At 46.1% G+C, this 14,265-nt stretch overlaps 1 protein-coding gene across 1 annotated transcript; it reads left to right on the top strand.

Annotated features, from left to right (window-relative positions):
• Nucleotides 1-1,374: 1,374 nt before the first annotated feature.
• Nucleotides 1,375-5,651, top strand: PHLDA3 (pleckstrin homology like domain family A member 3). The gene is made up of 2 exons (XM_056845239.1): nt 1,375-1,735; nt 5,410-5,651. The coding sequence occupies exons 1-2, from the start codon at nt 1,375-1,377 to the stop codon at nt 5,556-5,558; spliced, it is 510 nt and encodes a 169-aa protein (XP_056701217.1). The 3' UTR covers nt 5,559-5,651.
• The last annotated feature ends 8,614 nt before the right edge of the window (nt 5,652-14,265 follow it).

Below are 14,265 nucleotides of genomic sequence, written 5' to 3'. Positions count from 1 at the left end.
GGGACACTTCAGCCTGGAACGCGCTGGTAATTACCAAGCATAAATGGCCATAGTTGCTTTGCATTATTTGTACTGCACCCACGCAAAGCCATACACAGGAGCCCTCTCGCCTTGCTGACCTCACTTTAAACGGGCCCACACCAACACGTGTGCCTGTCGCAAGTGACAAACTCTGTACTGTACAGAGCAGTCAGCATTTTGTGGTAGGGTTGCCAGGTTCCTCTTTGCCACCGGCGGGAGGTTTTCGGGGTGGAGTCTGAGGAGGGGAGGGCCCTCAATGCCATGGAGTCCAATTGTCAAAGCGGCCATTTTCTCCAGGTGAACTGATGTCTATCGGCTGAAGATCACTTGTAATAGCAGATCTCCAGCTAGTACCTGGAGGTTGAGCAATCAAAATAAACACCTCTGCACTAATACCAACAGGTAAGGAAGGAAGTGCAGGAAAATTTGGCAATAACAACTGACAATACTAGAACTATGACAGTGTATAAAGTGCACACATAAACAACGGAAAGGACTAACAATACTATATACAAAACTATTTCAATAGTCCAAAAGGTACACTTATTCAAAAATACTGTTTCTATAGTCCATAAGGTCCAAAAGTACTGTGGAATAAGGGCAAAAGAGATTTCTTCATGTAAAAGTATCAACTTCTACAATATTAAAACTTCTGACAATACTAGAACTATGACAAAGTGAATTAAGTGCACACATAAGGAATAAAGGCAAAAGAGATTTCTTCATGTAGACGTATCAACGTCTACATGAAGAAATCTCTTTCGCCCTTATTCCTTATGTGCGCACTTCATACACTTTGTCACAGTTCTAGCCTTGTCAGTGGTCATCGCCGGATTTTCCTGCAGACCCTGGAGGTTGGCGACCCTATTTGGCGGCCTGGCCAGCAGCCTCGGAGACGCACCTCTGCTTTAGGAAACGTACCGGCCACTTCGGCACGGGAGGCCCTGCCTCGGACTCGCCGCTCTCTCGAGGCCCCTTTCCCACCCCCACCCCCACCCCCCATCAAACTCTGCCCGGGGGCTGATGGTTGAGTTTGGAGACGCGGCGGCTGCCCCGTAGCGCGCAAGGCCGCGGGGGCCGAAGGGCGGTGGCAGCAGCAGCAGCAGGGCGACGCCCCGGCAGAGCAGGCCAGGAATGCGAGTGGGAAGAGAGGCGAGGCGAGCGAGGCCGGCGCTGGGAGCGGGCGTGTAGCGACCCATCCCGCCGGCGGAGAGGCGAGGGCAGCCAGGCAGGCAGGCGGGCGGGCAGAGGGCGGTCTCTCCCCGGGAAGGCGAGGCCGCACGGCGCGCCCCGGCCAGACCTGGCGGCGGCGGCGGCGGAGACGGGGGCGAGCGCCCCGGCCGGAGCGTGCCCATGCCGCCCGAGCAGGTGCTGCGGGAGGGGGTGCTGGAGAAGCGCAGCGGCGGGCTGCTGCAGCTGTGGAAGCGCAAGCGCTGCCTGCTGGGCGAGGCGGGGCTGCGGCTCTTCGAGGCGGGCGGCCGGGGCTCGACGCGCTGCAAGGAGCTCGGCTTCGCGCGCCTCCGCGCCGTCGAGTGCGTGGAGTGGAAGCAGCGGCACGTCTACTTCACCCTGGTCACCCGCGGCGGCGCCGAGATCGACTTCCGCTGCCCGCAGGAGGAGCCCAGCTGGCACGCCGACATCGCCCTGGCGCTGGTGCGCTTCCAGAACCAGCAGGCGGTGCAGGCGGTGCGCGCCAGGCACAGCTGCCGGGCCGGTGAGTCCTCCCGGCCGCCCGTCGCGGGAGGGCTGGCCTTGGCTTGGCCGCTCGCTCTCCCCATTCACCCCTTTCCCCGTGTGCATGCTCAAAACTCCGCATGGGGGCTGCTGGTTGAGTTTGGAGAATTGGGCTGGGGGAAAGGGGCATTTGGTTCCCAACCTTTTTTTGACCAGCGACCGCTCGGACTTTTTGGTTCGGTGCAGGGACCCCAAGGTTCAAAATACAAATCCCGAGAATTTGAAAATCAACTTTAATCATAACTGTTAGTTAAACATTAAACTCAGAATAGTATTTGAAGATATATATTTTATAATAGAGAACTTTTAATTGAAAATGTTAATTTATTATGGGTTTATAACTTTGTTTCGCGGACCTTGATTTAGTTCTCGCGGACCCCTGGTTGGGAAGCGGTGATTTAGAGAGTGGCAAACCCAAAGGCAAAAGGGTTCTTGTAGGTTATCCGGGCTGTGTGGCCGTGGTCTTGGTATTTTCTTTCCTGGCGTTTCGCCTGCAGCTGTGGCAGGCATCTTCAGAGGAGTAACTCTCCTCTGAAGATGCCTGCCACAGCTGCTGGCGAAACGTCAGGAAAGAAAATACCAAGACCACGGCCACACAGCCCGGATAACCTACAAGAACCAATGGACTCTGACCGTGAAAGCCTTCGACAATATTCCAAAGGCAAAACCTCCCGTGCGTTTTCGCCCTTAACTCAGTAGTAACTAATCTGGAGTAATTCACTCTCCTCTACTTAAAGACAGATGGATTCACATTCTAGCTGTATCTGAAGAAGTGACCTATGGCTCACGAAAGCTCCTACCCTGCCAGAAAATATTTTTCTTAGTCTTTAAAGTGCTACTGGACTCTTGCCCTTTTCTACTAATCCGGAGTAATGGCAGTAATAACCGTGGGGAGGTTCCATAGCAGAGTGGCAGAGCATCCAACTGCATCACACCCTCCCTTCCCAGGAGCTCAGAGCAGGGTACATGCTCTTCCCTCCTCTTATTCTCATATTACTCCTCGCCCTTGTGTGTGTGTGTGTGTGTGTGTAAAGTGCCAAGTCGCAGCCGATTTATGGTGACCCCTTTTGGGGTTTTCATGGCAAGAGACTTAACAGAGGTGGTTTGCCAGTGCCTTCCTCTGCACAGCCACCCTGGTATTCCTTGGTGGTCTCGGATCTCAGTGGGACTTGAGAGAGGAACAGTTTACTCCACCATGAGACTTCCCACTTCATCAGGTGCACTGAGTGTACATCCATGTGCTCAATTCATTTATATACACAACACAGGTTATGATAGGTTATTAGAATTGTTAAGCATTACAATCCTAAAGAGAATTACTCCAGTCTAAGCCCATTGAAACTCCCTTTAGGATATAGCCACAGGCTGATAGTGATTGGTTGCAGATCACCTTTGAGCTTTGTTGCTGAATGGGAATTTGAACCCAGGCCCCCCCCATCCTTAGTCAGACATTAAACCAGACTGGCTTTCCCATGAGGGCTTTGTTTACACAAGGTCAGCCCTTGGCATCCTCAGTTAAAAGGATCCCAGTTAGCAGGATTGGGAAAGTTCTCTGCCTGAACGTTTGGGAAACTGCTGCTACTCAGAACAAACAGTACGAATGCCAAAGGCCTGACATTGCGTAAAACAGTTTCCTATATTCATTTTTATTCAACCATCTCTCCGTTCCATATTTGCAATCGCAAATGTCTATTAAAATAATGTGTAATTATAAGGGTGGGGCTGTTAATCCTTCTAGCACCCTCTAACCATTTTGAATATGACAGGGTAGCTAGAGATGATTAAAAGATAAGTAACCTGCTTTGAGTGCTGGTGGATATGTGCCCTTGGAATTCCTGGAGGACTGTAGCCCAAGGGAAGGTGAGCGACCACAGAGAGTTTTCATCAGTCATACTTACCCAGGAGATGAGCAAAGATTAAACCACTCTGGTGCCTGAGGCAGGAAATCCAAAGGAGTCCATATGGAAAATGAGCCCAGCATCTCCTTCCCCATTGACCATGGTGCCTTTAGACTGGTATTGTCAGTATCCCCAAACCTTTACCCCTCCCTCCACACACAATGCAATTTTACCCAGTTCTGTCCAAATGGATTTTGTTGGTGTGGTTGATATTTCATTGCCAGATCTCTGAAGGCCAGACTGGAGGTGATGGGTCAGTTCTCTGTGTTCACAGAATTGCTCCAGTCCAGGAGAAAGAGGGTCCTGGGGTCTGGTTTGCAAAGCCAGAAAGAGGTGCAGGTGAAGAGTGCAGAACCTTACCCATCCCCTGCACCTGTGGCACATCTTCCCTCAACTTCTCTCCCCATGCACTTTTCTCCTCAGTCTAGCCCCAGTTATGGAAGTGACAGCTGAGAGTAAAGCACTGGGGAAGATGGGGTGCAGGCAGAAAAGCCACAGGTGGGTAGGAGGATTCTGCACTCCTCGTCTGCACACCCACACACCCCCTTTTTGCTTCTACAGTCAGACCGCTGCTCCTCATTCTGTGCACCTGGGGCATTCCAGGAGCCACGTTGCCTACTTCAGCCCAACTGTGTTGGTCTGTATTGTCCGTCTCCCTTGTTGTGTGCCAGCACAAGTTGCCGCCATCTTTGCCATACCTGCCAAATTCAAAGTGGTGTGGTTTCCCTGTCCCTTGGGGATATGCTGGCCCTGCTCCTGCCTCCTTTACCTTGCTCAGACTTGTCATGTTATAAAGCCCTGTCACAGTCAAGGAGGCTATTGTTGAGAGCATGCCCAGACCAGTCAGTCAGGCGGCTTACTCCATCCAACAAGCAGGGATTTTTTGGCAGAAAATTTCCAGTGGAGCTGTACAGGCTAAAGGGCTAATGAGAAACCACTCCCTTTATAATGCTTGAGTAACTATTTCCCTTCTCATGGTAGTAGGGGAAGTTTTTTTCCAGATCAGCAGAAGCCAGGTCATCGCCAAATATTCTGTGACCCACTTAGTAATTCTTCTCAAAAGTCTGTGTTACATCCAGCTTTTCTTTTTTCTTGGAGCTAACAGAAATTTAGGGATGGGTGGGAAATATGGAACCGTTTGTGGAGCATAAATGTTCACCCACTTCTTCCATGTCATGGCACCAATCCAAATTAGGCAGCTGCTTTTTGGCATTAAAAATACTTCAGAAGAGCCAATCACAGATTTACCGTACAGTTCAGCCTTCAGCATTTTGCCAAGATGAAACAGGAACTTTACCAATATGCAATAGTAATTAAAACCCTCAACAGGAACCACAAAGCATGCAGATGTTCCTTAGGAGAGATTTTTTTTGCTGGCTGCATAAGTAGTCACCGCAATCATTGAGAATATGTGTGTGTTAAATTCAGTCTGTTTAAATTCCTCAGAATGAAAAAAAGAAATAGAACTATTTATAATATGTAAGTCAAGCTTTTACTTCATGGGGATTACAATAATATATTACTGTAATGATGATGATAATAGTAACAACAAGAACAGTAAGAATAATAATAGGCTTTCATTGAACAAAACCCCTTACAATAATTTATATTGCAAAACCTTGGGAGCATTGGGCAGTTTCACTCAGCTATGAATTCCTTTGGCTACCTCACCGTGGCTGTTCTGCATCTGCAAACTCCTGGTCCTTTGCTGGACTGTCTTGCAGTCTAACTGATAGGTTTCTTCTTCCTTCCCCAGCATTTCAACACGAAACAACCCCAGCTGGCCAGATTCTGGTGAACGGGCCAAAGGAGCCAGATCCACAGCTCGGTTTGGGAAGAGTGGAAGAGCTGATGGCTGTGAATTCACCTGCCAACGGACAGAAGGCAATTCCCAGCTGCCACTGACTGTAGACTGGTTAGATCTGTTCTGTGGCATCATTGCTGGGAAGTGAAGTGGTGCCTGAAGCAGCTAGTAAAACCTGGAGCACAAATATAACTAGAATGGGTTGTGCCTTTGCTAGCCTGGACCTCTTGGTAAAGCCCAGCTGCCAACTAGAATGGACTTCCCTGTGGTGGTACTCATCCATCTATGGATGTTTAGGCTACATTGGACATGGTTGCAGTGGGTGTGGGAAGAGAAAATCATTCCTCCTCAAGGTTTAGCAGGCGAGTTAAACCGAACCATGACGACTAAGGAGAAGGAACTCAGGTTATGGAAGCTGAGCCTTCCAGATACTAACTGATGCCTCCGTAGGCAAAAAGAGGACATCCCTTCTCAATACACCACGTGGCTGACCTGTGAGAAGCCACTATGAACCTGCCACTTTGGTCTGAGAGTTAACCAGAAAGATGTCTGCCACCTAGAAGTGGAGCATGAATATAACTGTAAGCACCTTAAGAAGAAGCCCATGTGAGATGTTTGGGTTCTGAGACTCCATAAATGACTTGCCTCTCTAGGCATCTTGGAACTTTCTGCTCACAACAAAAGAAGAGGGACATTGTTGGCCAAGCCGATGTCCTGATCTGACAACTCACAGCTCCAGCTCAGTGAATCATACTGATGTCCTATACCATGCAATGTTGAACCCATGTTGATCCATTATTTTAGAAAGTATCACATGTCCATTATGTATAATCTTTTATTAATAATGTTTCAGGACAGTAAACAATGCACACATTTGTGTGTTTTTAGAGACGTGTCATTTATCATTTGGACTCATCACTCTCATGTCTTACTTGACGTTTTGTATGTACCTGACTTTTGTGGAGAACATGGGAGTAAGGGCTGTAAAAACTATTGATGATGATGATGTATGAGATCGTACTTGCAGCAGACAGATTAGCTAAGAATCAGTATGAGGCTGGTGGGATGTGTATTGGTTGAAATGAATCATGCTGTGATGCTCTGGGTGTTACTGCATCACAGTAACAAGTGCCTGGTACATCCATCCAATCTACTTTGCATTGCTGGAGTAATCCATTGGAAGGAAGGAGAAGAGTGGTCGAGCGAAGGCCTTATGTTCTTGTTCTGTAGTACCGTGTTGTAGTGTGGTCTAGGGGTAGGCGACTATCGACATGCTGGCCAAACTATGGTCACTTTTCTTGGTATGCAAGGTTGGTTCTCTGGCCAAAGAACCAAGGAGAGCTTATGAGGTGCTGGCAGTCCTTCTGGGGCCAGCAGCATAGGAGAAGATGATAGGCATCATTAGCACCTTCTAGACCTCTGCAGTTGCCAGTTGGGTCCAAGATCTGAGCCACTGCCAGTGTTTCTGGGGTTTGGTTTGCTCCTAGTGACGTCACCCCTTGGGTCAGGAATGACCCAGTGCTTGCACAGGGGACCACCTTTACCTTCAGTGTGTATGGCCAAGTTTGGTCCCCCCAGCATCCTTTTGTTTGCTGGTATACTGACATTTTTATAGGCAGATACTGCATTTTTTCATTATTTGGGTCCCAAAGCAGCCTATTCCTAGTCTAGTTCCTTCTTAAAAGTGTAATGTAGACAACGAGAGCCAGAGTGGTGTAGTGGTTAAGAGGGGCAGACTCTAATCTGGAGAACCGGGTTCGATTCCCCCCACTCCTCCACATGAAGCCTGCTGGGTGACCTTGGGCCAGTGACAGTTCTCTTGGAACTCTCTCAGCCCACACAGAGGCAGGCAATGTCCAGAACCACCTCTGAATGTCTCTTGCTTTGAAAACCCTACAGGGTCGTCATAAATCAGCTGTGACTTGACGGCACTTTGTACACACACAGAGAGACAACTTGGACTCAGGTTCTTGGTCATTGTGTGATACTGAAGATGTTAGAGAAGTAGAGGGAGTGTAATGAAAAGCACACTTGAATATTGAAAGAATGGGGCCATGTGGAAAGTTGTGCAACTTCAATGGCCTAAACATTTTTCAGCAGGTAGTCTACAAGCTCATGCTTTCATAATAAGATAAGTCAGTCTTTAAGGTTCTTCAAATATTGTATTTTATTTTTAAATAAACAACCAAGATTAACACAGTTCCATACTTGTATTTTATAAATGGCCTACGCTTATGGTCTCTTATTTTCTACCTTCAAGGGACTTTTCTAGGTTTCCAAGGAGTCTCTGAGTACTACAAAGCCCCCGTGCATTGCAGAAGATTCTGGGGGTATGTTTTCACATGAAACTGCCTAATATTGAATCAGACCATTGGTCTATTAAGGTCAGTATTGTCTACTCACACTGGCAGCAGCTTTCCAGGGTCTCAGACAGAGGTCTTTCATATCACCTGGACCTTTTTTTAAACTGGAGGTTCTGGGAATTGAACCTGGGATCCTCTGCATGCAAAGCAGGTGCTCTACTGCTGAGCCACGGCCACTCCCTTGTTCTAAGTTGCACAGTTTCCAATTAGCGTTGGGCTGGTCTTTTGGCTGCATAGCTGTCTCATGTGAACTGAGAGTGTGTTCTAGAACACACCCAACATTCACCTGGGGCTACACATTACAGCAGAAGCTCATTAGTGGTGGATAAGCTGCCTTTCTGGAAAGCTTGGTCATCACAACGGCTCTTCTCATTGAAGATCCACTGATAAACCTGCAAGTAATCCAGGGTTCCCAGAAACTAGCTCAGCCTTCTGTCTCAAGATAAAAGATAACCAATAGCAGAATTCAGAAGATAAGGACACCATGCAGATGCTCATAAGAAGACAATGGCTGGTGTTTATACAGGTCCAAACGCTTCTGCTTTGTAAGCATTGGTGCATAATCATCTGGAAGTGGCTCTCTGCATAGGCATTTCCCCCCCAGGATAATACTATGCTTGGACAGAAGGCATTCTGCATGAAGTTACACAAATATGGTCAGATATGCAAATATGTGTTGGATTTTGTTTATTTGCATAGAAGGACCCAACTGCAATATGTGGATTGCACAGAATGCAAACTATGTTGATGAAGATTGGTGTGGAAAAGAGCAAGAAAGAAGAGACAGAATGAAACTGGTGTGGGGTGGAGTAAGGAGGAGGGATTGAGGATCTGGAGCTTCAGACTATGCAGCCAAGAAACAAAGGGCTGCATAGGGAGCAGGGTACCTAGCATTAGCAACCCTCTTTATGTTTCAACTGCATATTCGAAGAACATGTTGGAATTCGTTAGCCGGGCAGCCATCTCTGCGTTTGGAGCTGTTGGCTCTAGAGCTGCCAAATGCCCCTCGCTCTCCGCCTACACCCTGTTATTTCAGACAGAAACATTACACGCTTTGCTCTTTCAGTGTTCTTCATTCTCAGGGCTGCTCCCCAGATTAATTTAAGATACGAGGAAATGTAACATGGTAAGGTTAGCACATGCATCAGCTTCTGGGAGCTCAGGAGCTGCCTTTGAAGTTCAGCCCTTTGTAAGTCTTCCTTTGCAAGCAGAAGCATATATTATCTTTCTCGCATTACATTTTTCCTCAGCATCTTAAGTCAAGATTGTGCTGTCCTGAGGGCCTTTAGACAGGGGCATGCCTGAGTTTTCACACTTCCAGCTATTTCTGCGTAAGATTCCTGTTCTGAGCAGCTACCACCTTAATTCCCCCCAACCTGAAGCCACCCCTAACTGGAAACTGCATAGATTAATCCAAACACCTGGAGATATTGTAGTATTATGATCAGAACAAACATCTAAAGGTATTATATGTAACCAAGCCTCCAAGCTTATTTCTTTCTGGTTGGGTCTTATCCAGGGCGTGTGTGTATGTGTGTGTGTTAACCTCACCAACATTTTGTATAAACTGAAAGACTGGGTGGTGGAGGTGGTATCAATTTTCTCCCTCCCTTCAGGGATGAGTTTAAAATAAAGTGTCAAAGGGCAAAGTCATTGAGTCTTTCAGTAAAGGAAATAAAGAGGAGATGGGTGTGGTCTGCCACCACATGAACACAAACTGAATTTAGCTTTGCCTCGACATGTTCCTGGGGTCCTGTGCTCACAAATGGATGGGGGCCTCAGTGGGATCCACTGTGTGTATATGTAAACACCCACACTCCCAATAGAAGATCGTTTCTCCACTAACAAAATCCAAAAGCAAGCTTAGGTACAGAGATAAAAATGACAGAGCAGGAATCCAGTGGCCCCTTAATGACTAACAATTTATTCCACTTAAGCTTTTGGGAGCCAGAGCTCACTTCCTCAGATGCCCGGAGTGTACATCCACAGCAGTTATTGATGCTTAGGGTAACAAGCAACAGAAGGGTGGGAAATAAAAAGAGATGATGTTGCCTTCTATAGGGCCCGTTCTGAGTTGAAGAACGTGTAGGCTTTTGATGGCAGATATTTTCATCATACAGAAAAGACTCTGATGATGATGAAATGTATGGAACTCATGGGCTAGCAAACTCCATTATTTACAAATATTGATAACAAAAAAATTTCAGTGCATAACAGGGCACGGGTGTCTGTATAAGATCATTTCTAGATGAGTTGGATAGTCCCTTCCTTTTCCTTGTTTATCAATTTATTACTCCCAGTTCTTGATGTCCCCATAGCAAGGCCAGCCTGGTGTTACAGTTAGGCCATTTATGCTTGGTAATTAGCAGCGCTTTCCAGGCTGAAGTGCCCCGCAGCTTTTTTTTTTTTTTTTTAGTTTTTAACGCTGAACCGTCATTCAGGAAGTGACTGTGAAGCCGGCGCATACCTGCTTCGCATTTCTTAAGAGCCCCTTTAACGCGACCTTTTGTGTTTGCTCCGCTCGCTGCAAAGAATCCCCTCAAGGAACCATTCAAAATTAACAGCCACACGTTAGCTATGCAAACGGAGGTTGCTAATGGAAGGAGCAGGTGAGTTGGGGGTGGGGTGGAATTTCTCCTTTTGTGGCGGACCGTAAATAAGCATTTTAAAGGTCGCATTAAAAAAAAAACAGCTTTGAGTGAGCATCAAAATTGACCCAGCATAAATGGCCACTGAGTATTCAGCTAGGATCTGGGAGATCCAGGTTCAAATCCCTACTCTGCCATGGAAGCTTTCTGGGTGACCTTGGGCAATCATTGTCTTTCAGCCTAATCTACTTTACAGGGTTATTGTTGTGAGAATAAATGGGGTAGGAGAGAATGATGGGCTCCCTGTGGAGCCCATTTAGGGCTCCACAGGGAGGGAAATCAGGGTATGAACATATATAAATAAAGCCCCCCACCATTAAACTGCAATTTTTAGTGATTTTCTAAGAACACTTTCCTGGGATTAAGCACCCTTGAATAGACTTGAGTAGAATTTGGTGTGAGCCTGCTGAGAATGGCTGTCAGATGTCTTTTAATATTTATTGTGGAATATGATTCCATACACTGAACCTACTTTGCCAGATATACCCAATGAGGCAGGCTCTAGTACACCCAAGCCTGAATTTGTTAGTCTTTCCAGTGGCACAAGGAGATTATTTGCTGTCATGTATGAAGCTGACCTGAATGAGTAGTAATCTACTGAGCTGAAATGAGGCCACAGCCTCAATCCTGGAATTGGAGGAATAAAAGTATACAGTATACAGAACATTTTTATTGAATTTGTTTTGGGTTCCTTTTGTTGTTAAGAATGATTGGTGGGGAGTGATTACCTGTATTCATTTTCATTATTTGATATTTGCATTTCAACTGGAAACATTTGACTGGCTGTAATTTTTTTGGTCCTTGTCCAAAGGGAATGCACTGGACTGTACCTTTTCTTTATGGGATCCTGTCTGCCAAGCTTTAACCAGACAAGACACATCATCTTTATTTCATGAGCTATTAAACTTTTCATTTGCAGAGCAGGCATATGGAAGCATTTGATGGCCACAGAAGACATGCAGAAAGGCAGAGCAGGTAGAGGACGCTGTTTTGCACCCCAAGAAAGGCAGGCAGCATTGTAGAGTGAGTACAAAGGCTTTCGTTATTCAGACAGGGCAAATGCAAATATTACAAAGTCTAGGTGGCAGGCATGGACCAAGATGTGTGCTGGGAGTTCCATGCAGGAATTTAATTCCTAGTTGTGTGGGGCCCAATTTGGATTGGTACCACAGTGTGCAGGTAAAAGAGATTAAGCCTCCCCCCTCCCCCCTCCACACACACACACACACACACACACACACAATTCCCCCCAACTTAAAGCAGCCCCTGGGGACTGCTACCTATTTGCCTTGTTGGGTAAACTGACATGCACTGATGGCTATGTGTAACGTTCCTCAATGGGGCAAAGTGTGGCTCACTGGGGCCATTTTAGGTCAGGCAATTGGTGCAGGAAGGGAGGTTTAAGCCCATCTTCCCATGTGCTACAGGTCCAGTCTGAAATAAGCCCACTATGTGTCTGGGAAATAAGTCCCCAGCATGTACTTCCAAATGGCATCTGTTCATGGTCCATAGGTCCAGCCAGTGGACTTCGTAATGTGTGAATTGGCCCTCAGTGTGAGTGCTTGGTGGAAAACAAACACTGGGAAAATGGTCTTTGGTGGAAATCAATTTAAGTGAGTTTGCATTGTGGTAGAGACCTACAAATACCCACAGAAAACAGACTGTGGAAATGTCTTCACTTTGTGTCAGCAAAATACAAGATCTCTGTGCACTGCAAACACAGTTGACACTATCAGCCAACACACAGTGATTCTAACTAACACAAACGAAGCACACTAAGGTTATAAACAGAATAGGAGGGGAAACATATGTGGTATATCTAAACAGCAACATATTCATGGCCCAGAAAATCACACACAGTTTAGCAATTGCAAAGTACTAGTGAAGAAAGTGAGAACAAATTATTGAAAATGCAGTCTCTTAGGGCATAAATGGACAAGATGAAGAGACTTAATCTCCATTCATCTTTAAAAGGTAAAGAACAGGTACACACATCCCCAGTCTGGGTTGAGCCCGGTGGGGGGGATTTAACCTTTCACCCCTACATGGTTTTGCTGATCAAACCCAGCTTTTACCCCGTCATGACTAGAGCTTTCAAGGGAAAAAAAAGATTGGCCCTTTAAACACCCATCTCATGCCTGTTTACTCCCCAAATCTTTAAAAAGGAGATTTATGATCATCATATCTATTTTGACCTTCATATCTATTTTGACCTTCAGGAAAAATACTCAGCATGGGCAAGAAGATGGTGCCACTGCTACAGAATTAGAAAATCCTACCCCTGCCCAGTGAGAGAGTGTGATTTTGATGATGGAAACACTGTGCCCAGAAACAATCCTCTTTTGGTGATGAAATTGTGGTATACACTTCGCTGGTTGGACAACGAGCCTGTCACATTATCTGTTTACTAACTCTTTCCTCCCACTCCTGCTCACTGAGTTGAGACAGTGTCTGCAAGAAGAATAATCAGAATTAACAACCTTTTCCAAGCATTTCCAGAGGTTACTAATTGTTTAAATTTGGATTTGTGATTATAACGGTCTTCAAGAATGGAGTATGTTAAGTTTGGGTTTTGATTAGTTAATGCCTGTCTGCACTTCTCTAAGAAGCATTATTTATTAATCTTACTCAATATGTTTGCTGTAGGGCTTTTGGGATTGTGCCCAAGGAAAACAAGGATAAACTTTTGCCTTCCTAAAGGAATCTTTCCCTCCACAACACACACATAGACCCCCTCTTCTCCTTCCTTCTGGCTGGAGGAATAGGCTCCTGACTCAGCTGTTAGTCTGTAAATCTCCCACCCACGCAGACAGATGCACCAAATCTCTTGCTGCCAAGCCTTCCACTTTGTTCCAAGTGCTGTTCCAGAAGCAAAAATTGAATAGACCCTTCCTCCCTCTAACGGAATGGGATTTCTTTCTCACTGGATGTAACAGAATGGCCTTGTGCTAATTGGGGGGTGGGGAGAGGATATGCACACTGGAGCCCCTCCAGTTCCTGGATTTGAGCTGCTGCTGCCTTTTTGAAATGAGGAATTGGTGTTGTTGGGTCAGGAATGTTCAATATCATGTTTAGGTGCATGTGTGTAGTCCAAGGGCAACAAAATGTTGCTGTACCATTTGATCTGTCCTGGAGTCACAGCTGTCAAAATGGCAAGGTGTTTGGGAAAGAAAGACTCCTCTGTATTGGAAGGGGAGGATTCAGTGGCATTTCATTTTATTATTTTGAAAGCTAAATCCTTCTCAGTAACTGTTCAAACTGTTGTGCCTGCTAGCTGCCTAAAACTGTTCAAACAGAGATTGGGTAAAATCCATCACAGTGGTACACCAATCATTTGACTAACTAGAGGAAATGATTTAGCTAGGGCGACATATTGGAAAACTGTACTGATGTACATTAAAAAGAAGTTGGAAGTACTCTTAAAGCTGAAAAGATATACTTTTAGAGTATGAAAAGTAAGAATCACTTGCTCTCCAGTGAGGTCTCCCACATTTTATAGAAAGGTTTTCCATTCTGAGCATGCCTGCTGACTTGGAGAAGGTAAACCTGAAGAAGTGATTTTATGCAGAACGGCACTGAGCAACCTCCACTGAGGACAACTCATTCTGCTGCACAAGTACTGGAAAGAAATGCTCCAAGAACATCTGGCACAGAAACACAGAAAGATTACCTATTCCCGCTGACTAGGGTTGCCAGCTCCAGGTTGGGAAATACCTGGGGATTTGGGGGTGGAGCCTGACGAGGACGAGGTTTGGGGAGGGACTTCAGAGTTGAATAATACCATGTTCACTTTCCAA

The sequence above is a fragment of the Euleptes europaea genome, chromosome 2 (genome assembly GCF_029931775.1).
Source record: "Euleptes europaea isolate rEulEur1 chromosome 2, rEulEur1.hap1, whole genome shotgun sequence".
NCBI lineage: Eukaryota > Metazoa > Chordata > Lepidosauria > Squamata > Sphaerodactylidae > Euleptes > Euleptes europaea.
The sequence above is the reverse complement of the archived record's forward strand: the minus strand, read 5'-3'. Positions and strand labels throughout refer to the sequence as shown.